We start from the raw sequence: 23402 nt of genomic DNA on the forward strand, positions 1-23402 counted from the left end.
AAACTGCTTTCTACCTTATAGTGAGAAACTACTTTCAGAAATACTTCTTTTCTTCAATATTGGTGCTAAAATTTCTGCTAAAACCATTAATGTAGCTCATGCGTGTCTATTTAGGTTTTGTTCTTTCATTTTCTGCAATTAGCTTTCATGGATTTTCCTTTCCCTTACATATGGAACTCTTGAAGTTGCATTATATTCACCTGGCTTGACCTATATTTCCAGATTTTGGAGAAATGAAAAGAAACATGTTTATTTTGTTTCTAGTTTTTTTCTTACTGAACTTTTAGTAAATGTTGTTTCAATATTCTATGATAGTTCATGCATCAAGGAAATTTCCTCCAACCTTCTCAGAAACAGCATGGCAGTATATTATCCTGACTAGAAAACACCTGCAGTGAGATAAAAAATTGATTTGTCTTCATTAAATATTTTTTATTGAGTTTAACTTCTATGCACTAACAATATAAAATAATTTTTATACTTTTAGAATACCTAAATGATAATTACAGGTGGGATTAGTAAACCGAAAAATAAAGCATATCACCTTGCTAGCTATAACATGCATGTTAAAAATACACTGATAGAGTAAAACTTCTTTTCATTAAGCCCTCCCAAAACATCTCCATCTACTGTCAAACATATAAAATGTTTGTTTATATGTTAAATAGGTGTGGGATTAATAAATACACAGAATAAACCATGCCACTTTTTCACTAAAGCAATAAATTATTCTTTTCAGCTTTGACTATTTGATAAGTTGTTCCTGTGCAGAAGCTTGAATTTTAAATTAAACAAGATCATGATCTCCATGATATCCTTCACACACAAGAAATGGTGTGGACACTTGGAACAAATTCCTTAGATAGAACCTATGTGGATTGCTGCAGAAAGTCAACCTAAAACTAACAGAAGGCCAAAATAATAGTAATAATTTATCAACATGTTGATGACTAGCTGATTCTATGGCCTAATGAGTCATTTTTAGTTATATATATATAGCTATACAGATTATTAACATGATCCACATAGAAATTTTTAAGACAGAAATTACAAACAATTCATCAGTTTTTGCTGAAAATGTATGTAACAAGGCCTCTTTCTTACTACCAACAGAATCCAGATGCTCTTTCATTACCTCCTGAAGGTCCAAATTCAGGTTACTTAGTGGTTCAAGATGAGGAATCTGAAACATATTGTTGTTTTGGACTTTGCAAAAATCATGATCTCATGGACCTTCCTTTCCCTCAGAACAAGAATCTAACTGTTCGATACGAAACTGGTGATGGTGAGCACAAGATTATTCTCAAGGAAGATGTAATGTTCATTCCAGTTCTTAATAAACCACTGTCCTCCAATCAATATTATGCTATCAAGCCTCATGGAAAGAGCAAAGGGTATGTTACTGTATCTACACATTTAATTTTGTGTGACAGTCTAATTATATGTTTTGATATTCGACACGAGCCAGTAATAGCGTAAATATGAATCTTCTCATTCCTGTCTGCACTTTAGAAGAAATCAGCATACGAAGTTCAGCCTCATTATTGTGTATTAGCCTTTCATTAATTGGAGTGCATAACAATTTATTATGGCAAAACTCATTTTCTGGTTTTATATCTTTGCCTGAATAAACCAAGGTCAAGGGAGGATCTACATGATCCAAAGGGGGTTGAATTAAATCCCTTTGGTAAAAAAAATTATACCGTGCAAATAGGGGTAAAACCAACTTCTTTTTATATATATGGTATTTATATAACTATATGTGTGTTTATGTGTATTATAACATCTCCTTTTAGTATAGTGGCAAAGGCGACCCAAAAAATGCTTTAGGCTGAAGGTTTGGATCTCAAGTTCGACATTCTTGAAGTTTTTGAATTCCCTAGTTAGAGTTTCTGCTTTGGCCATTATGACCAAGGTAATGAATCTTACAATTCCCCGATTGGCCTTTTCGCAGAAAAGCATTCATGTGTTCAAAGGAGGAAGACAAACAAAACTGCTGTTTCTGCAGATGTATACGTGACGTTAAACCCAAGCCATTAGATCCAGAGGAGGTATATCAGCAGTGTGAGATCTGTCTATATGTTACAAGTTGCAGTGGAAAAGGTCGCTTTTTTGCTAAATCTCTTGCTCCTGATGGTTTTCCACCGCGGTTTCTAAGGCGAAAAGGTTGGTATCTTTGTGCCAAAACTCCTAAAAGTTATGAACTAAGTGATGATGCTCTAGGCCTAAATGCTGAGTTGAGGCAACAACTTCCAGAGTTCAATCTCACACCATCTTGTAAAACTTCTGAAGCTGTGGTTGTAGGGAAATGGTATTGTCCTTTCATGTTTATCAAAGATGGAACAGTCAAAGAGCGAATGGAGAGATCAATGTTCTATGAAATGACACTTGAACAGAAATGGGAGCAGTTTTTCACTTGTCAAAATGACTACAATAATGAAGGGAATTCAGTACTTGTGGATGTTGTTCTTGACACAAAAATTGTCCTTATTGCTGAAAGTAAAGCAAAATGGGATGAATCAAATGTTGTTGAGGGAGTAATATGGTTTAGAAGCTATGATAAAAATGGAAAAGAAATACCAAGTGTGGGATTGAGACAAGAAATAGTACAAAGAATGAAGTGGGAACAAGAAAGAGGTGGATGGCAAAATAAAGGAAGAATTAAACAAGTTCAACAATACAGAGAAAAGGTTAGTAAATGGAAGAAATTCAGTTCCTATGTCTTGATTGAAAGGTTTGTGTTGAGGAGAATGGATAAAAGCTTGGTGATGACTTATGATTTCAAGCACATTGACAAGCTTAAGAGCATATGGGAGTAATGTTAGGTGGCGCACACAAAATTCTGCATAAGTATCGTCGACTTGTTATCACAGCTCGACTTATACAAAGTTTACATGTCGGCTTGTTATCACAACTCAACTTGTACACGACAGCCCACCCACCGTGACATGCACAGAACCATAGCATGGATGACGCATATTGTTACATCCCGTAAGTTTAACAACTTTGATACCGTTATATATATTTGATATGATATTTTGAGTGGAATATTTTTGTAAAATAGTTTGAGAAAAAAAAATATGATTTTATATAGTTATTAATATTACTACTTTCGAATAAATTTTAAATTATACACATAATACGAGAAAGTTTATAAATGAGATTTTCGTTATTTTAAAAATAGAAAAAAAAATTCCCGCAAGAAAAAAAGGGTTATCTCTTTACCATTTTCAGAATTAAGAGTACGGAAAATTTGTACTCTTTATATGAAATTAGAAAAATTAGAAGTTGATAAAATATATATATTTTTACATGGATATTTTAATAAAATACTAGTGTATATCTTTGTTTGTATGATACCACATGACCATAATAGTAAGGTATATAAAGTGTGTTAAAAGTGAGTAGTATTTTAAGTAATTTGATATAATTCTTAATTATGTGGATAATTGGACAATTAATAAATTTTAGTGGGAGATTAATTAAAAATCTTTGGATAAGTTTAAATAACCTTAGGTGGAAACTTGTGGTTTAGAAAAAGTGTGACTCATATCTTTAATAATATAGGTGACATGATTTAGAGCGGAGGAATATTTATAAAAAGTAAAAACGAAGGGGTGGAAAAGGAACACACAGGGCTGTAGCTTTGGTTAAATAATTCTGGCTTCAATTCTTGCGTTAGTTTGGCTCTCTCCTTCCATCGTTGTTAGTGCTTTTTCTTTCATTTCTTGCTTTCCAATTATTTTGTTCCAATAGTCTAAGTTTTGTCATGGATGCTCGTTACATAACACCAGTAAGAGTCCATTTGCATGAGCAAAAGAAATGTGGATGTGGATCACCTACTGTTAACTTCATGGTGGACTTATGCACATAAACTATTCCTCTCTAATCTGTTATAGGTATTACCTTAACAGATGGAAAAGTTTTTTGCAAGTTGGAGGATGAAAAAAAAAAAAGTTGAACAAGAAAGAAAAAAGCATGGGATATTTCTTTCTTTTGTATATTTTTTTTTGGTTGATTTGGAGAGAAATAGTAGAATACGTAAGGTGTGGAGAACTCTATGTGAGGGGGTTAAAAGTTTGTCTTCCTTATTTACATCTAAAAATTGGTATCATGGACACTGGTCCACAGCTGCTGCTGTGGTCTGTTTTTCTCTTCACTAGTGGGATTGTCAAGAGAATTGGCTCAGGTATGTTAAAGTTATCCCTTCTTTCTTTTGGCATGATCCATACGATATAAACGAAACGAGAAAATACACAACTTCCATAAATGACTTTATTCATAGAAGTATTAGTAATGCCTACGTTCTTGAATTCCCATGTATCCTATTACTTTATCCTCTGTTCATGGGTCTCGGAAAAATACGTAAAGTTGAAAAAAGTTTATTTCATGATATTATTCAAAGGCATAATGGTCTTGTGATATTCCGAAAGATTTTATTAACGTACTTTCCATGCATTGCATTCATTTACATGTGCATTTACCCATGACTCAGACGGCGTTATATACGCGTATATATGTATATATATGTATATGGGATATGGTAAAGGTTATGGCGTTATATACGCACCACCACCTGATCAGTTGGTATACGATGATGATATTGCCCACAGTGGCTAAAATGATATGATGGAATGTCCTCAGAGGCTTGACGATGTTATGTACGTACATACCTATGCATTACATGACATTTATACGCATATGCATGACATTATAAATATTTCACGATTTACAGAGTCGTCCAGACTTACAGGTTGAGTCATTTACTCTATATTTCTTCCATGTCTTAAATTAATGTTGACTTATTATTATGTTTCAGTTCTGCCTTACATACTCAGTACATTATTCGTACTGACGTTCTTTTATTGGGGACGCTACATTCATGCCTGCAGGTATAGATAAACAGTTTGACGAGCCCTCATAGTAGATGAAGTTTGCACTTAGCTTCACTCAGTAAGACTCCACCTCATTCGGAGTGCAGCCGAATCTATGAGTCATCGTGTCAGAGTCATCGTGTCAGAGTTTTTCTACAGACTTATGGGTAGGCTGGTACCCCGTCCCATTTGATGTCGAATAATCCTAGAGGCTTTGAAGATAGAGGTTCAATATATACAGTATGTCAGAGGCTTTAACGGTCCATATGTATTCATGTTTTAAGAAAAAATGGTTCAGTGATAAATGTTTTCCACTTACAATTTTATATTATGAGTTGTGGTCGCGTTGCCCATGATAGTTATAAAAAGGAATGGATAAGTTACGGAGTGGTTCATTCGGGCCACTACGACACTGGGTGCTAACCACGCCTCCCCAGGTTCGGGGCGTGACACATATATATTATGTATAATTTTTTTCTAAACGGTGTTGAATGGTACCTTTTGCTCAAGGATGTTTTTGATGTTTCTGCGTGCATGTGTGACAATATCTTGGATCCAGTGTCAAATTTTGATAAAAGACATGGGCATAATATTCTACTCTAGCCTATTCTTCCACTTCAGGTTGTTTAGTTGTACTAAACACTTTTGACAATCTGTCGTATATAAGTGACTAGAACATGATAATTCAAAGACAAAGCTTAGCTGATGGTAGTAACATGCCATTGTTTGTTGCAGCTACTGAAACTAGAAAGCTTTTTACATAATAGTGCAGAGGATTAGGCTTTTTTGAACTGTCCTTCACAATCAGATCAATATGCTTTGACATTTAGCAGAGTGAATTGTCCTAAACTCCAATGAAAGAGCATTTATCAAACTTTCAATTTGACAACAAAATTGCTGTTTATGCCATATTCCAAGTCATTATGCAGAAAAATACACGAAGATCTTGCAAGGTTTTCTTTTCTTGGAAAATATCTCTGGTGATTAGTTGGTGAGCGAAAAACATATCTTCTAGAAAAAAAAATTATATTAACGATCAATTGTATTAGCAAATCTGATGATCACTTTAGTAAGTTATACTGAAAGGACACCCTTTACTGACATAGGCATATGGATATAAGTTATCTTGTTAGTCATACTGCTTCTTCTTATTTGCTAGAATTTGATGAAAAATTTGAGCAAATTCGAAGCACGCTAGTGCCAAGGAAACCCATAAAACTTGCTCATTCGAAGATTAATAGGTAGTGAAAATAGACTATAAGCCTGTTGCTCAAGAAAATCACCAACTAAGGAAAGAAGGCTACTCCGGTGCACTAAGCTACCACTATGTGCATGGTCTGGGGAAGGGCCGGACCACAAGGGTCTATTGTATGTAGCCTTACCCTGTAATTCTGCAAGAGGCTATTTCCGCAGCCCAATCGGTGACCTCCTGGTCATATTGCAGCAACTTTACCAATTACGCTAAGACTGCCCTTTACACCAACTAAGGAAAGAACAACAACAACAACTCAGTATAATCTCACTAGTGGGGTCAGGGGAGGGTAGTGTGTACGCAGACCTTACCCCTACCCTGGAGTAGAGAGGTTGTTTCCAAATAGACCATCGGCATCCTTTCCTCCAAGAACTCCCCACCTTGCTCTTGGGGTGAATCAAACTCACAACCTCTTGGTTGGAAGTGGGGGTTGCTTACCATCAGAGCAACCCCTCTTGTCAAACTAAGGAAAGAACTAGTTAAAAAATCATGACATAACTTAAACGTTCATTTCTTCCAATTGATGCACCCTCTTAACTTTACAAAATTCATGTCTTGTTTACCCCAAACAAGGCTACCAAAGTATCCCTTATCAATCAAAATGCACTTCTTGAAAGTAAATATGCCTGATTTGTAGGCCAACATTTTGCTCCTTCGTAGTTCATTCTATTCACACAAGTGCGGAATGAAATGAATAGAAGAAATGCAGCTTCGGAACTTTGCAATGCAAGTAAATCAAGAATGTTAAAATGGACGACATATGCTTATAAAGGCAAAGTTATCGTTCTACCAGAACACAAAAGCATCCACAAAACAGTTAAAGTTGCCGGGTTTTAAACTAAACTATACCAGAAACAGTGATGCAAAACATCATATCCTGGACGAAGTAAGACAAAACAAATACTCTATCCGTTCCAGTTTATGTAAACCTATTTCCTTTTTGGTTCGTTCCAAAAAGAATGAACCCTTTCTAAATTTGGAAACAATTTAGATTAAATTCTCAATTCTACCCTTAGTGAGAATTTTTTATAACCACACAAATACCGTGAATCCCTTTTTGAGTTGTTTAGGACCACAAAGTTCAAAAGTTTTCATTTTTTCTTAAACCCCGCGCCCAGTCAAATAGGTTTACATAAATTGGAACAGATGTAGTACTAAACTATCTCAGTCTTCGGATAAACATTTGAGACTTGAAAGTTTTCCCCCATGACAGTCTTGAGTGAGTAAAAATTTGGAATGTATCTAGTCGCTGCAGTGCCATTACCATAAACTTTCACCTTCCTAAACTTCGTCATTTTGGGCTGTAAGAAACTAGTTGTGTGCCACGCTCGTGTTGCATCAAGATTTCTCCATCTTTCCAAATTATGATTGGTACATATCTAGCATCACAGATATCACGCGGAATAGAATCCATCAAAATGCGATCTTTAATCCAAGATTCAGCTATTCCATACTCTTTCATCCACCATATATCAACATGCGTCATATAACTATTATCAGACAAACACAAACAATTCCCTAATTCTACTAGCCTCAAGCAAAAGGATGGAGTTTCCAAACCAGGTGGAGCTGGCACGGGCTTCACCTCTTCTGTCCCATTATTAAAGGAGTAAATGCTAGCACTTTTTTCAGTATTTTCATCATCTAGCCAATGAAGAGCACCAGTTACATTAACACTACCATGAAACGATCCACATAAAGGATATGGAGCCTTACCCGCATTTCTCCATTCGCTATCAACTCCAAGAATGTAAACATCCAATTCAGATACTTCAGGACGACCACGAAACTTCCTAACTACTGATCTCAATACTTTATACTGTTCAGATCCTTCACTAAAGCAAAACGCATAAGCAACACGACGAACTCTTTTCTCATATTCGGGTAATTTAACCTTGAAATACTCACCCAAAAGTGGATTGCTAATGTAAAGCGAATGATTTTCATCATACTTATCACTATCCATCAAACGTATGAACCCATTACAAGAACCAATTATTTCCAACTTTGGTTTATACAAACCGCCAATTTTCGGTTTTAGTTGAGGGAGGTGAAACTTAGGACCCAATATAACTGGCCTATTTCGGGGGCGAGAGTAATAATCATAACCAGCTTTAAGTTCAATAATTGCAGCGTTAAAGCAATCAACCGAAAGCAAAATGCAAGGAAAATTAAGCGATCTTGTCTGATACATGGTAATAAATAAAGGGTCAGAAGTTATAAGATTATACCAACGTTTGCAAACGCTCTTAGCGCGGAAAATGGGTTTGATTGGCAATCTTGAAAGGATTTCCACCATAATCGACCTTGGTAGGTCCATAATTGTGATTTCATAAGCTCTTCTTCTTTTGCAATCACAATCAGATTTGACAAATACATATTTTTTAACGATCTTTTGTTTTTGGTTCTTGAAATTGCTTAGTATTGAGTTTGAGACAGCGATAGGGACATCAAAAAGCTTGGTCACATTGGCTTCCATTTTTTCTCTTACTTTTTCTTTTGGTGGAGAAGTCGCTAATTTTAAGGGCTTTGGCCTTTGGGAGTTTTGGCGCGGAAAATGACTGGAATTGGCGGGAGTAATAAACAAATATTTTCTATGGATTACATTTATTAATATTTGGGATAATAGTACTTCCTCCCCTCCCCCTCCTCCCCCATTTAGTGGTAAATACTGACTTACCAAATTTAATCTTTAATTAAATAATATATATGTTCTTGATCCCTTTATATAGGAAACATGTTATATTTGGAGTATCTTTAGAAGTATATTGCCATCAAATATGGGGTAACAACAACAATAACACACCCGAATTGATCTCACAAGTAGTATCTAGGGAGGGTAGAGTCTATTCAGACGTTATCACTACCTTGTATGACGTAGAACGACTGTTTCCAATAGACCATTGGCTCAAAAAATATATTCTCAAAACAGGTTTGAAAATATAAGAGTAGATAAATTATGAAAAAATATTCCAAAAAACGAAAATATTGATAACAGAAATAATATAATAACCAAAGCAAAATAAAAATAACAAAGTAGTAAAACTGAAGAATAAGAAAATAATAGCAGTACAAGTTTAATATAATACATATGTGACTAGGTGTTTGAACAATTAATAATTATGGTAAATTTAGTTAGATATCAATTAATTTAGTTAGATATCAAAATGACTAAATTCAAACTTTATCAATAACTGAAGGATATTTTAGGCGTCAAAATGAAAATATAGACAAGTTTTGGGCCGTTTATGTATTTGGTGTTATAAATATATTATATTATGGATGTTCATTTAGTACTCCGTTGTAGATAAGCTTTTTGACCATATGGGACTCCACCGTAAATATGTTTATCTATTTAGTACTCTATTGGAAATAAGCTTCCTGAAGAAGCTTATCACTTCGGTACCCGGTTATGGATAAATATTACCCCCGGTAGAAGATTATCCATCGGGTATAATAAGCTTATCCTTTCAGTATCCAGTTATGGATAAACATTACCCCCGGTAGAAAATTATCCATACCGGGTATAATAAGCTTATCCTTTCAGTACCCAGTTATGGATAAACATTACCGCCGGTAGAAGATTATCCATATCGGGTATAAGTTTATCCTTTCAGTACTCCGTTATGGATAAACATTGCTCTCAGTAGAAGATTATCCATATCTGGTATAGTAGCAGCTTACACAACAGCTTCATTTCTTCTATAAATAGAAGAGATTTCAGTTCATTATGTACATCAGTTTGAATTCGAATAATATAACAGTTTCTCTCTATACTTGTCTTTACTTTACAATCTTTATTTTATAACACGTTATCAGCACGAGACTTTGACATCTCGAGCAAATACTTTGAAAGTATTAGAGGTAAGAACTTTCTTTTCCTAAATAATGTCAAATCTTTCTAAACTTGAATTTGTAACCCTGGATATATCGGGCAAAAGCTATATGTCTTGGGTGCTTGATGCTGAAATTCATCTTGATGCGCGATGGGTCTGGCAGACACCATCAAGGATAAAAATCAGGCATCAAACCAAGGTCGTGCCAAAGCAATGATATTCCTACGCCATCACCTTGATGATGGTCTGAAAATGAAATATCTCACTATTAAAGATCCAGTCATATTGTGGAATAATTTGAAAGATAGATATGACCACCTGAAGATGGTCGTTCTTCTACATGCACGTTATGATTGGACTCATCTAAGGCTACAAGATTTTAAATCTATCAGTGAGTATAATTCTGTTATGTTCAGAATTATTTTTCAATTGAAATTATGTGGTGATAATATTACTGATCATGATATGTTGGAGAAAACTTTTACCACTTTTCATGCCTCAAATATGCTCCTGCAACAGCAATATCGAGAGATGGGATTTAAAAAGTATTCTGAACTTATCTCAGATCTTCTTATAGCAGAGCAACATATTGGGCTATTAATGAAAAATCATGAAAGTCGACCTATTGGTTCTTGTCCATTCCCTGAAGTGAATGAGACGAACTTCCACCAAGCTAAACGTGGAAGAGGTCGTGGCCCCAATCGTGGTCATGGTCGTGGTCGGGGAAGAAACCTCAATCATGGTAATAATAATGCACCAAAGAAGCCTCCTCACCACCAACATTGGTAAAGGAAGGAACAAAAGCATGAAGCGGTGCAAGCGCCAAATGTAGAAAATGCATGCTATAGATGCGGAGGAAAAGGACACTGGTCACGTACCTGTCGTACGCCAAAGCACCTGGTTGAGCTTTATCAAGCCTCCCTGAAAAAGACAGAGAAAAATGCTGAAGCAAATTTTATTTCTGAAGATAATTTAGACTTCATGCATTTGGATGTAGCTGATTACTTTGCACTCCCAAAAGGAGAAACAAGTCATGTAATCGGTAGTGAATCTGTAGAAATGTAAATATTTTAATTTTTGTTATTTGTAATAGATAGTATGGTTATGTAATTGTTGTACATAAATAAAAGTTATGTTTTGATAATGATGTTTACTATAATATATTTTATTTATGTTATTTTGAAGAATATGGATAACCCTCAAATTATGTTTGGATCAAAGACAAATCATAAAGATATTTGTGTTATTGATAGTGGAACAACTCATGCCATATTCAACGATCAGAAATACTTTTATTATTTGCATAAGGAAAAAACAAATGTTTCAACAATTTCTGGTAATATAAGTTTGATTGAAGGCTCCGGAAGAGCCATAATATTTCTGTCTAAGGGAACAAAACTTATTATAGACAATGCATTGTTCTCCTCCAAGTCCCGAAGAAACTTGTTGAGTTTTATAGATATCCGCCGAAATGGGTATCATGTTGAGACAATAGATGAAATGAACAGGGAATATCTTTGTATTACAAAGAATATTTCTGGCCAGAAATGCATTGTAGAAAAGTTACCAACTTTATCTTCTGGCTTATACTATTCAAAAATTAGTACAATTGAAGCACACTCTATCGTAAACCAGAAGTTTACGGATTCAAATACTTTTGTGCTTTGGCATGGCCGTTTGGGCCATCCCGGATCAATAATGATGAGACGAATTACTGAAAATTCGAGTGGGCATCCATTAAAGAACTTGAAGATTCTTACAAATGACGAATTTTCTTGTGATGCTTGTTATCAAGGAAAAATGATCACTAGACCATCACCAATGAAGGTTGGTATTGAATCCCCTGCCTTTTTAGAGCGTATACATGGGGATATATGTGGACCTATTCACCCACCAAGTGGGTTGTTTGGATATTTTATGGTCCTAATAGATGCATCTTCGAGATGGTCTCATGTGTGCCTACTCGCAACCTGGCGTTTGCAAAGCTATTAGCCCAAATAATTCGATTAAGGGCACAATTCCCAGATTATCCTATAAAGGTTATTCGCCTTGATAATGCTGGAGAATTCTCATCTCAAGCTTTTGATAATTATTGTCTATCCGTTGGGATAAAAGTTGAACATCCTGTAGCTTATGTTCATAATCAAAATGGCCTTGCAGAGTCATTTATTAAACGCCTGCAATTGATAGCAAGACCATTACTTATGAAAATAAAATTGCCCACTAATGCTTTGGGTCATGCTATCTTGCATGCATCATCACTTATCCGTCTCAGACCAACACATTATAATAAATATTCTCCGTCACAATTAGTTTTTGGTCATGAACCAAATATTGTCCATCTACAAATTTTCGGATGTGCTGTATATGTGCCAGTAGCACCACCACAACGTAGTAAGATGGGACCACAAAGAAGGATAGGAATATATGTTGGGTTTGAATCACCCTCTATTATTCGCTATCTTGAACCATTGATAGGAGATTTATTTACTGCTCGATTTGCAGATTGTCGGTTTGATGAAACAAATTTTTCACAATTAGGGGGAGAGAAAAAGGAAATCAAAAGAGAAACTGTGTGGAAAATTTCATCATTATCTCACTTTGATCCCCGTACCCCTATATGTAATCAGGAAGTCCAGAAGATCATCCATTTACAGAATATAGCAAATCAAATGTCAGACGCATTTACTGATTTGAAAAGGATAACTAAGTCACATATCCCAGCAGAAAATGTGCCTATCCGAATTGATATCCCAGTAGGACCATCTACTAGAATGAGAGATAGTGAACCTAAAGCACGCCTGAAGCATGGTAGGCCTTTGGGTTCTAAGGATCGAAATCCTCGAAAAAGAAAATCGACAAATGATCAAAACGATACTATGAAAGGATCTCCTGAAGAGACCCAAAATCTGATTAGTTCTGAGATTCCTGAAGAAATCAATGAACCCGAAACTCATGTGAGTGAGGAACTTTTAATAAGTTCGATTGGTGATGGGATTAATTTAAATTGATCTGAAATAGTGGTGGATAATATTTTTGCATATAATGTTGCACTTAATATTATGCAAGATAGTGAGGATCTTGAACCTCGATCTGTCGAAGAATGTCGACAAAGATCTGATTGGCCAAAATGGCAAGAGGCAATTCAATCGGAATTGAAGTCACTTGCTAAAAGAGAGGTCTTTGGACCAGTAGTCCAAACACCTGCTGGTATAAAACCAGTTGGTCATAAATGGGTTTTTGTGCGAAAAAGGAATGATAAAAATGAAGTTGAAAGATACAAAGCTCGCCTTGTTGCACAAGGATTCTCACAACGACCTGGAGTCGATTTTGATGAAACATATTCACCTGTTATGGATGCCATAACATTTCGATATCTCATCAGTTTAGCACTACATGAAAAGCTTGAAATACATCTAATGGATGTAGTTACAGCTTATCTGTACGGTTCACTTGATAATGAAATTTATATGAAAATCCCTGAAGGATTTAAAATGCCTGAAGCAAAATCTCAGGAAATGTATTCAATCAGATTACAAAGATCTTTGTACGGTTTAAAGCAATCTGGGCGCATGTGGTATAATCGCCTTAGTGAATATTTGCTGAAAGAAGGTTACATAAATGATGTTATTTGTCCATGTATTTTTATAAAGAAAATGGCATCAGAATTTGTTATACTTGCTGTTTATGTTGATGACATAAATCTTGTTGGAACTCCAGAAGAGCTCCAAAAGGCAATTGAATATCTTAAGAAAGAATTTGAGATGAAAGATCTTGGAAAGACAAAACTTTGTCTTGGTCTGCAAATTGAACATTTAGCAGACGGGATCTTTATCCATCAATCTGCCTATACAGAAAGGGTCTTAAAACGCTTTTACATGGACAAAGCGCACCCATTGAGTACACCAATGGTTGTTCGATCACTTGAAGTGAATAAGGATTTGTTCCGACCTCCAGAAGAGGACGAGGAACTCCTTGGTCCCGAAGTACCCTATCTCAGTGCAATTGGTGCACTAATGTATCTTGCTAATGCTACAAGGCCTGACATAGCATTTTCTGTTAATTTACTAGCAAGATATAGTTCTTCTCCTACACGGAGACATTGGAACGGGATTAAGCATATATTGCGATATTTAAAGGGAACTCTTGATATGGGTTTGTTTTATGCTAACAAAGATAGTGCAGACCTTGTTGGTTATGCAGATGCAGGTTATTTATCTGATCCCCATAAAGCTCGATCTCAAACCGGCTACGTATTTACATATGGAGGTACTATCATATCATGGCGCTCCACAAAGCAATCTATTGTTGCTACTTCTTCAAATCACGCTGAGATAATAGCTATTCATGAAGCAAGTAGGGAATGCGTATGGTTGAGATCAATAATTCATTTTATTCGAGAAAAATGTGGTTTGGAATGTGAGAAAAGACCCACAATTTTATACGAAGACAATGCTGCATGCATAGCCCAATTGAAGGGAGGATTTATAAAAGGAGATAGAACGAAGCACATTTCACCAAAATTATTCTACACACACGATCTTCAGAAAAGTGGTGACATTGATGTGCAACAAATCCGTTCAAGTGATAATCCAGCAGATTTATTCACTAAATCTTTGCCAACTTCAACTTTTGAGAAGATGGTATACAAGATTGGAATGCGGAGACTCAAATATTTGAAACAAGGTTTTCATCAGGGGGAGTAAAATACGCGATGCACTCTTTTTCCCTTACTAAGGTTTTTTCCCATGGGGTTTTCCTTATAAGGTTTTTAATGAGGCACCTAGCAATGCGTCTTACTAAATATGTGTACTCTTTTTCCTTCACTGGGATTTTTTCCCACGTGGTTTTTCCTAGTAAGGTTTTAATGAGACACATTATCTTTTAATTAACATCCAAGAGGGAGTGTTATAAATATATTATATTATGGATGTTCATTTAGTACTCCGTTGTAAATAAGCTTCTTGAAGAAGCTTATCCATATGGGACTCCACTGTAAATATGTTTATCTATTTAGTACTCTATTGGAAATAAGCTTCCTCAAGAAGCTTATCACTTCGGTACCCGGTTATGGATAAATATTACCCCCGGTAGAAGATTATCCATACCGGGTATAATAAGCTTATCCTTTCAGTACCCAATTATGGATAAACATTACCCCCAGTAGAAGATTATCCATACCGGGTATAATAAGCTTATCCTTTCAGTACCCAGTTATGGATAAACATTACCCCCGATAGAAGATTATTCATATCGGGTATAATAAGCTTATCCTTTCAGTACTCCGTTATGGATAAACATTGCTCTCAGTAGAAGATTATCCATATCTGGCATAGTAGCAGCTTACACAACAACTTCCATTATTCTATAAATAGAAGAGATTTCAGTTCATTATTGTAGACGCGTGATTTTTGACCCTCCTCGGGAATTTCCACATTTTTAGCGTAAATATTTAATTTAGGTCTAATATAGCTATTTTGACTATTTTTACTTTATTTCGTCGCAAAAGAAAAAAATTACAAAAATATATATATAAATTTTAGTTTATGTATTTCTCATAAACTTGAAAAAATACAAAAAGATTGTACTTTATTTTTGTACTTTATATAATTTCGAAAATTACCAAAAAAATATAGTTCTATTAATGTTTTGTAGTCATTTTAATTTTTGAAAAATACAAAAATATTACTTTATATTTTATCTTTATATAAAAACGAAAATTACAAAAAAATAGTTTTATTAATATTTTGTAGCTATTTTAATCTTGAAAAAATATTTAAAAAGATATAGTTTTGTTTAAATATTAGTCTTGTTTTGGTAGCTATTTTTCTTACATAGGATTAGTTGAACAACGTCGTGTTCTTAATCTCGGGTCCGGGAAAAAGAATAATATTCGGGTTCAAACTACCCGTTTTTAGGCCTAATTTTCGGGCCTAGCCCATAATAATCCGAGCTCACCACACACGGGGGACACGCGTGGGGAACACGGACGGAATCCCACACACGGGGAACCCCACCACGCATGGGGAACACATGTCTTGGACCCCTACACGTGTGGGGTCCATTTTCTTGGCAAAAGCTACAATAATACAAGGACAAGCTAGAAGGAAAAACAGACGGGGAGATTGGATTTTTGGAAAAATGCTTAGCACTGTTCATCTTCTTCCTAAAGAAGAGTGAACAAAGAAAACCCTAACGGGCCCTACCCAAAACCACCCTCAACCCTACTGCCCAAACCACCATCAACAACCCACCAGCCTCACGACCACCACCTCCGACCAGCTTCCCTCAACGCCTGAACCGCCGGACCCCCGTCGAGCAGCAGCGACTGCTTCACGTTCTTCTTCATCAACAACCCACCAGCCTCACGTCCAAACACCACCACTGAACTCCACCATTGCTGCCCGCTACCAGCTCCCTCCATCGCTGCAACCCCGACGACCACTGTTGTTCGCCGTCCCCAATCCAGCAACGCCTCCAGCAATTAACCACTGCCCAAACGACCCCTCGTAGTCCTTGCAACCAGTAGCCGCATCGACCACAGCCCCAAACGACCCTCCATAGCTGCTCCTTCCTCACATCCAAATGACCATTTTTGCTTCATATTCACTTATCAATCTGTTGCGTCGAAAAGAAAAATACAGCAGCAACCAACAATCTCAGGTCGTTGACAGACTTGGTCCGAGTTTTCTGCTTCCATCGAGGTCGTCGTTGTTCATCGAGGTCCGGTACGTCGAGTTTGTTGTCCGAGGTTTCGTCGTTGCTCCCCGTTCAGTGAGGTTCAGCTTGACTTCCGTCGGGGTCGTGTTTGTCGTTCTGAGGTTGTCGAGGTTCGAAGATTATTGTTCTTCATCCTTTGTTTCATTTCGTTCGTTTCGTATATTATGGTTCAAGATGAATGCCAGCAATGCAATTTTTTGTCGTTTTTGTTAAAAATGTTTATCTTATGGTTAGTTACTGCATATGCTTAAAGTAAATGTGAGAACATATCGCGAGCTTAAGTTTTTTACGAGAATGTTTACTTTTATGCATATATTTGTGTTTATTAAGGGAACAATTTGACATCCAGTGAATTGTTGCGAACATATGTACTCGCGTATATTATGTACTCTCATTGTAATAGGTATGTGAACATCTGAATGAAAAATCATGACTACTAGCGTTTAAGCCTTATTTCTCATTTTTTAGTAATAGAAGTTGGGTTTATTAACAATAACAATACGTTAGCAAAGTTGGGACTAATAGGAGCCTTATTAAAATTCTTAGAATTCGGGACTGGCCGTTTTAGCGAATTTTACGGCCTTCCCAAAATAACAATACGCTAGTTGCTTTAGGCGCGCATTTAATAATGTTATCTCCTTAAACTCGGGTGCACATTTATGTGACCCAAATCCAAATCTCAACGGAATCGAAATGTGTCTCTACTCACGGGTATATTAATTGTGGCGTGGTCTGAGATGCATTTTCATGACGTTGCAAACTCCTTTTAAAAATAATGAATGAGACGAGCCTCGACAAACAAAAAATGCACAAGCTGCGGGGCCCTCTAAATGTATATATTAAAATACTTAGAATTCGGGACATGCCGTTTAGCGAATTTCACGGCCTTTCCCAAAATAACAATACGCTAGTTGCTTTAGGCGCGTATTTAATAATGTTATCTTCCTAAACTCGGGTGCACATTTATGTGACCCAAATCCCAATCTCAACAGAGTTGAAACGTAGCTCTAACCACGGGTACATTGATTGTAACGTGGTTCGAGGCGTGTTTTCCACGATGTTGCAATTCTTGATAAAAATAACAGTAAATGATAAAAGCGGTAAAATATAAAATTTACACATAAGTTCATATTTGTATAAAATCAGATAATCAAGCCGAATATAACAGTTGAGCGACCGTGCTAGAACCACGGAACTCGGGAATGCCTAACACCTTCTCCCGGGTTAACAGAATTCCTTATCCGGATTTTTGGTACGCAGACTGTAATATGGAGTCATTCTTTTCCTCGATTCGGGATTAAAATTGGTGACTTGGGACACCCTAAAACCTCCCAAGTGACGACTCTGAAATAATTAAACAAATCCCGTTTCGATTGCCCTTTAATTGGAAAAAACTCCCTTGTACCCTCGCGGGTATGGAAAAAGGAGGTGTGACAGCTCTGGCGACTCTGTTGGGGATTTGACCCAGAACCACTGGTTCAGGGTTAGAAATTCGAGCTTAGATGAATTGTTATATTTGGCTTTATCTGATTTTGTTACATGTTTGGGCTCAATGTGCTAAATGATGTGTTTTACCGCTTTGATATTACTTGGACTGTATATATAAAATGTGCCGAAACCCCTCTCTTCTCTCTCTTGAGGAGTGCACGCTGGTCGTGACTTCTTTCTGTTAGTGTCATATACCAAAATAGAACGAGTATTCGGAGGAGTTGCAAAACCGGATGGCCTTTTGGTTACCGGTACACAGCTCCCATCCTCGGCTCGAGTTATCCGCTCGGGTATGCCAGGTCTAGAACAAATACCCAGGTTATGAACTTAGAATAACTCAGCTTCATGTCGGATCCCTCGTAGGAGCGTTTATTTGCATCATGTGCATTTGACTTAGGGGACTCAACACAGGGGTTGGGTCCGTCTAGGACAAGCAACCTGAAAATAATAGACCATCTTAAGGCATCCTATATGCTACATGTTGTATTTATTCAAGGGTAAAAGGGTCATTTGGTTGACCAATGATAGTTGAGGACAAATGTCACTCCTTATCATGCTGATCACGTTAAATAAGAAAGTTGCATGATTTTTTTAGTTAAACATGATATTATGTTAATTAAGCACATGGAGAACATTTGTGGAATTCAAGAAGCCTTGGTATTCCATATGTCCCCCACACTTCATTTTTGGGAAAAGCACATGGGGAACATTTGTGGAATCCAAGAAGTCTTGGAATTCCCTATGTCCCCCCATGCTTCATATTTTGGGAAAAGCGCATGGGGAACATTTGCGGAATCCAAGATGTCTTGGAAATCCTTATGTCTCCCATGCCACATTTTTGAAAAATAATAATAAATATAATAGATATAAAATATATAAAAAAGCATGAAAATTCAAAAGATTTTGTATGTTGTCATCATTTTTCACAGATTAAAAACAAATCGTGAAAAAGAGGAGAAAATAACAGTGTGGAGATATAGCTACTTATTTTTAGAAAAAAAAACAACGTCCGAGTAGTATCGAAACTCTGCCGAAATTCTGGAAAAAAGAAGAAGGAATGTTTCATGTTTTACGTTAGTTTGTTTGTTTGTTTGTTATGAATGAAAAATAATAGTTTGTTTGTTTGTTATGAATGAAAAAATAATAGCTTGTTTGTTTGTTTGTTGTAAAAAAGAAAAATAGAAAATGGAAAAAGGTCTTTTCAAAAATAGTTTATTTGCCCGAACTACGCGGGTTTGATTCTCACCGGATGTGAGATACGTAGGCAACCCTCATCGGGTCCAACCCCACCTTTTGCTAAAATAGCCAAAACAAAAAAAAAACATGTCAAGATTTTTAATTTTGTCATAAATAAGTCGGGTGATGTACAACTTCCCCTTTTACAAAAAATAGCAAAAATATATATGTCAAATTTCTAAGAAGTCGGGTGACGCTGTTTTATCAAAACATAGCCGAATGTTCCCGAAAGGGACGCCGGAAGGCTGACTTTGCATAAACGGCCACTTTTGGGTTAGGTTAAGATTTGGTTCAGTTGACCCACACAGCCTTAAAAATCTTCGTCCCCGAGGCGTTGAAAGGCCGTGTTTGCAATGTTGAGTTTTCTATTTTTAAAAAATGATAAAAAGAGTCATAAATAAGTCAGGGTGATTCTGTTTTTTGTCAAAAATAGCTGAATGTTCCCGAAAGAGACGCCGGAAGGCTGACTTTGCATAAACAACCACCTTTTGGGTCATGTTTAGGAGTTTGGTCCAGTTGACCCACGCAACCTTAAAAATCTTCGTCCCCGAGGCGCTGAAGGGCCGTGTTTGCAACACCACGTTTTCATTGTAATTTGAAAAAAAAAACAAAGAGTCAGCGGTCAAGTGAATACCGTTTGAATTTTAGTCAAAAATAAGCCGAGCCAGCTTCGGCCGCGTCTTAAACCGTTCTTGCCGAAATAGCCTTAGAGTATCTCTCAGTTGTCGAAAGGCTATTTTCGTATAAGAACGGACAAGTTTGTAAAGTGTCATAAAATAATCCTCCCGGCCTCAAAATTCATGTGAAATTTGGAAGGGGCCACGTTTGCAAAAATAACCGTTCGGTTGCATTTGTCAAACGGAGAAAGGAAGCTCACCATTTGTTTTTGGAGTTTGTAAATCTTTTAATTAGAATACGTGGGTTGTTTGATTTTCGAGTTTGTAGGTCATTTTCAAACCTTTGAAACCCAGTTTGTTTTAATATGAAAATTGAAAAAAAAATGTTTAGTATTGTTTATCTTTTATTGGTCTGAACTACGCAAGGTCTGATTCATGCGGGGTCATGATACGTGGGCAATCTCCATAAGATTCAACCACAACAAAAAAAATGAAAAAAAATCGAAAAAAAGAAGAAAAAATAAAAAAAAAATCGACAAAAAGAAAAAATATATATTGATAATAATAAGGACCGACTAAGTCCATTCTAACATGTTTTGTTTTGAATTGTGAAAAAAGTTGAGGTGGTCGGTTTGTGGTAAGCGGCCAACACAAAATCCAAGGAAAAATGATAACTGACGTCGAAGCTGTTACAAGCGCTCAAGAGACTCAGGGTTAGGGGGTTCAACAAGAGTCTACTATGGTTGAGGAAAATAGAATATTGAAACAGCAAATGACCGAAATGTGTCAAGCATGTGCCGGTGGTCAAGGACAACCTCGTCATGAGTCACAATTTGCGACACAACAAGAGCAGTACCACTCTCCTGAGTACCACTCGTACTCGTTTGATCTTCCTGCAAAGATTGAGAAGCCTACCCGAAGGATGGTACAGGAAGAAATGACCCAAAGAGTGAAAAACTTAGAACAATGGTTGAAAAACATGCAAGGGTTGGCGGGTCAAAAGAGTGTTGCCTTCAAAGATTTATGCATGTTCCCCGATGTCCACTTGCTGCCTGGTTTCAAGACTCCCAAATTCGAAAAGTACGATGGACATGGAGATCCCATAGCCCACCTGAAAAGGTATTGCAATCAACTAAGGGGTGCAGGAAGAAATGAAAAATTGTTGATGGCTTATCTTGTGGAAAGCCTTACGGGAGTAGCCTCCGAATGGTTTATGGATCAAGACACGTCTCGCTGGTATGTCTGGGATGACATGGCACAGGCCTTTGTCAAGCAGTTCCAATACAGCATCGACATTGCCCCAGACCGCATTTCCCGTCTGAAGAAGGAACCAAGTGAAAGTTTCAGGGAATATGCCATTAAATGGAGAGAACAAGCAGCTCGAGTTAAGCCACCCATGGATGACCACGAGCTAATAACTGTCTTCCTTCAAGTGCAAGAGCTAGATTACTTTCAAAACATGGTGCCCGCAGTTGGCAAATCCTTCTCGGAAGCAATCAAAATGGGAGAAATGGTAGAGAATGGTTTTAAGACAGGCAAAATTATAAGTCAAGCAGTTTTTAAAGCCGCGATTCAGGCTGTCCGGGCTGAGTCTGATAATCTTAGCGACACAAATTAGGAGATTAAAGAAATCATGATGACATCAGGGTCGAGAAGAGGTCCCAGGAGAACATCTCGAAGGTATGAGCAGCCTCCTCAGGTTTTCCATGGCTCCCTGAGCAGTATTATCCACCTCAGAACCCTCAATACTCTGTCGCTCCACCTCAGTATGTTGTCCAGCCACCAAAACACCCCAGGAGGCGAGCACGAGCATCACAAAATCTCCAGAAGTCTCCACAAAATTTTCAGGTGCCCTATAACCCACATCCAAGCCAGAGGTATAAAGGGGAACAAAAGTTGAAAGATAATTTTACACCAATAGGAGAGTCCTATGAAAGCTTATTTGAGAAGTTAAAGTATCATGACATGATTGCACCTATTCCTCCAAATCATGTGGACCCACGTGCAAGAAGCTTTTACCCTTCTAAAAGGTGTGAATACCATTCCAATGCCCAGGGGCACAATGTTGAAAGTTGTCGGGATTTGAAAAGAGAAATAGAAAGGATGATCCAGGAAAATCTGATTGTGATCCAAGATAGTGACACCCAGAATATCGCGCAGAATCCTTTACCTGCACATCATGATGCACACTTTATGGGGAGGATGCCTGGTGACATGGAGTTTGAGAGTCATCCCGGGAGCTTGCTAACCGGAGATAATGATGCCGAAATTGGAGAAGGCTCTACTGATTTGATGAACAAATTTGTGTCTAAATGTCAAGCCTAGCTTGTTTTGTGATCCAGATTTTATTTGTTTTATTGAGTCAAGCCATTCTATCCCTCCATTATGTTTGTATGAGTCTTGTTTGTCTGTTCTGTGGCTATTTTCATTAGCCGGGTTATTTTAGGGTTGTACTCGGATTTTAGGTTGCTTGTTTAGTTGTAAAACCCTTCCATCCTTATTCAACAAAATACAGTTTGTCCTATTGTGTCATTCTAGTTCTAATGACATGACATGCATGCGAAAATTTTGGCCAGATCTCAGAAACTGGTTAATCTTGAATAGGATAACAAAAAAAACAAAAAAAAAACAAAAAAAAACAAAATAAATAATAAAAAAAAACACTTTTTAGGATGAATAAATAGTCGAAGTACTTCGGAACTAAGTTAAAGTAAAATTCACCTTCCAATCATTGTGAAGATCGGGCTTGAGGAAGGATCAATTGAAGTTTGTTGGAAGGTTTGACATTAAGAGATGGAAAGTGTCTTGTGACCACGACACACCAAGAAGATAGCATGATTGGCATTCTCGAGGCTAGGAGGCCCTTTTTCTGCTACCCAAACACTTTATACCATTTGCTACCCCTTTTGAGCCTGTGTTATTTTTCTTTGACTACCCTCTTTTGGAATCAAGATTAGAAAAAAAAAGAAAAAAAAAGGAAACAAAGAGTTTTGTCAGAAAAAATCCATGTCCCAAGAGTACAAAATGGGGCAATTCTTAGAAAGTTTAGAAAAAAAAAAGAGTTTTGTCAAAGGTCCATGCCCTCAAAAAATAGAAGCTGGGGCAAACAAAAAAAAGAAGAAAAAAAAAAGAAGAAAAAAAGAGAAAAAAATAAGAAAAAAAGAGAAAGAATGATGAAAATAGTTTAGGTCAGATGTTTGAACTACGTTCGACCTGATTCCTTAAAAAGGGATACGCAGGAAGCCTCACGGTTCGGTCCAACCAAATAAGAATTTAGGAAAAAACAAAAAGAGAAAAAAAATTGAAAAATCCAAAAAATCCCCGGCATCTAAAACTGGGGCAGAGATTTTATTTCACGTTTGAAAGAGTCGATTCCAAG

General features: G+C 36.8%; 2 protein-coding genes across 3 annotated transcripts; one reads left to right on the top strand and one right to left on the bottom strand.

Annotated features, from left to right (window-relative positions):
* The first annotated feature begins 1024 nt into the window (after window positions 1–1024).
* LOC104243091 (uncharacterized) lies at window positions 1025–5383 on the top strand. 2 transcript variants are annotated; one of them, XM_009798239.2, is made up of 4 exons: window positions 1025–1394; window positions 1955–2166; window positions 2293–2991; window positions 4893–5383. In XM_009798239.2, exons 1-3 carry the CDS (start codon window positions 1078–1080, stop codon window positions 2817–2819), a joined length of 1056 nt encoding a protein of 351 aa, XP_009796541.1. In that variant the 5' UTR covers window positions 1025–1077; the 3' UTR covers window positions 2820–2991; window positions 4893–5383. The 2 variants fall into 2 exon arrangements, with proteins under 2 accessions (XP_009796541.1, XP_009796540.1); XM_009798238.2 differs by having other exon boundaries at window positions 1955–2991.
* A 2034-nt stretch (window positions 5384–7417) lies between these two features.
* On the bottom strand, window positions 7418–8605 carry LOC104243090 (F-box protein At3g07870-like). The gene has a single exon (XM_009798237.2). The coding sequence runs from the start codon at window positions 8603–8605 to the stop codon at window positions 7418–7420; it is 1188 nt and encodes a 395-aa protein (XP_009796539.1).
* Between the last annotated feature and the right edge of the window lie 14797 nt (window positions 8606–23402).

Source organism: Nicotiana sylvestris, chromosome 10, assembly GCF_000393655.2.
Source record: "Nicotiana sylvestris chromosome 10, ASM39365v2, whole genome shotgun sequence".
NCBI classification, from domain to species: domain Eukaryota; kingdom Viridiplantae; phylum Streptophyta; class Magnoliopsida; order Solanales; family Solanaceae; genus Nicotiana; species Nicotiana sylvestris.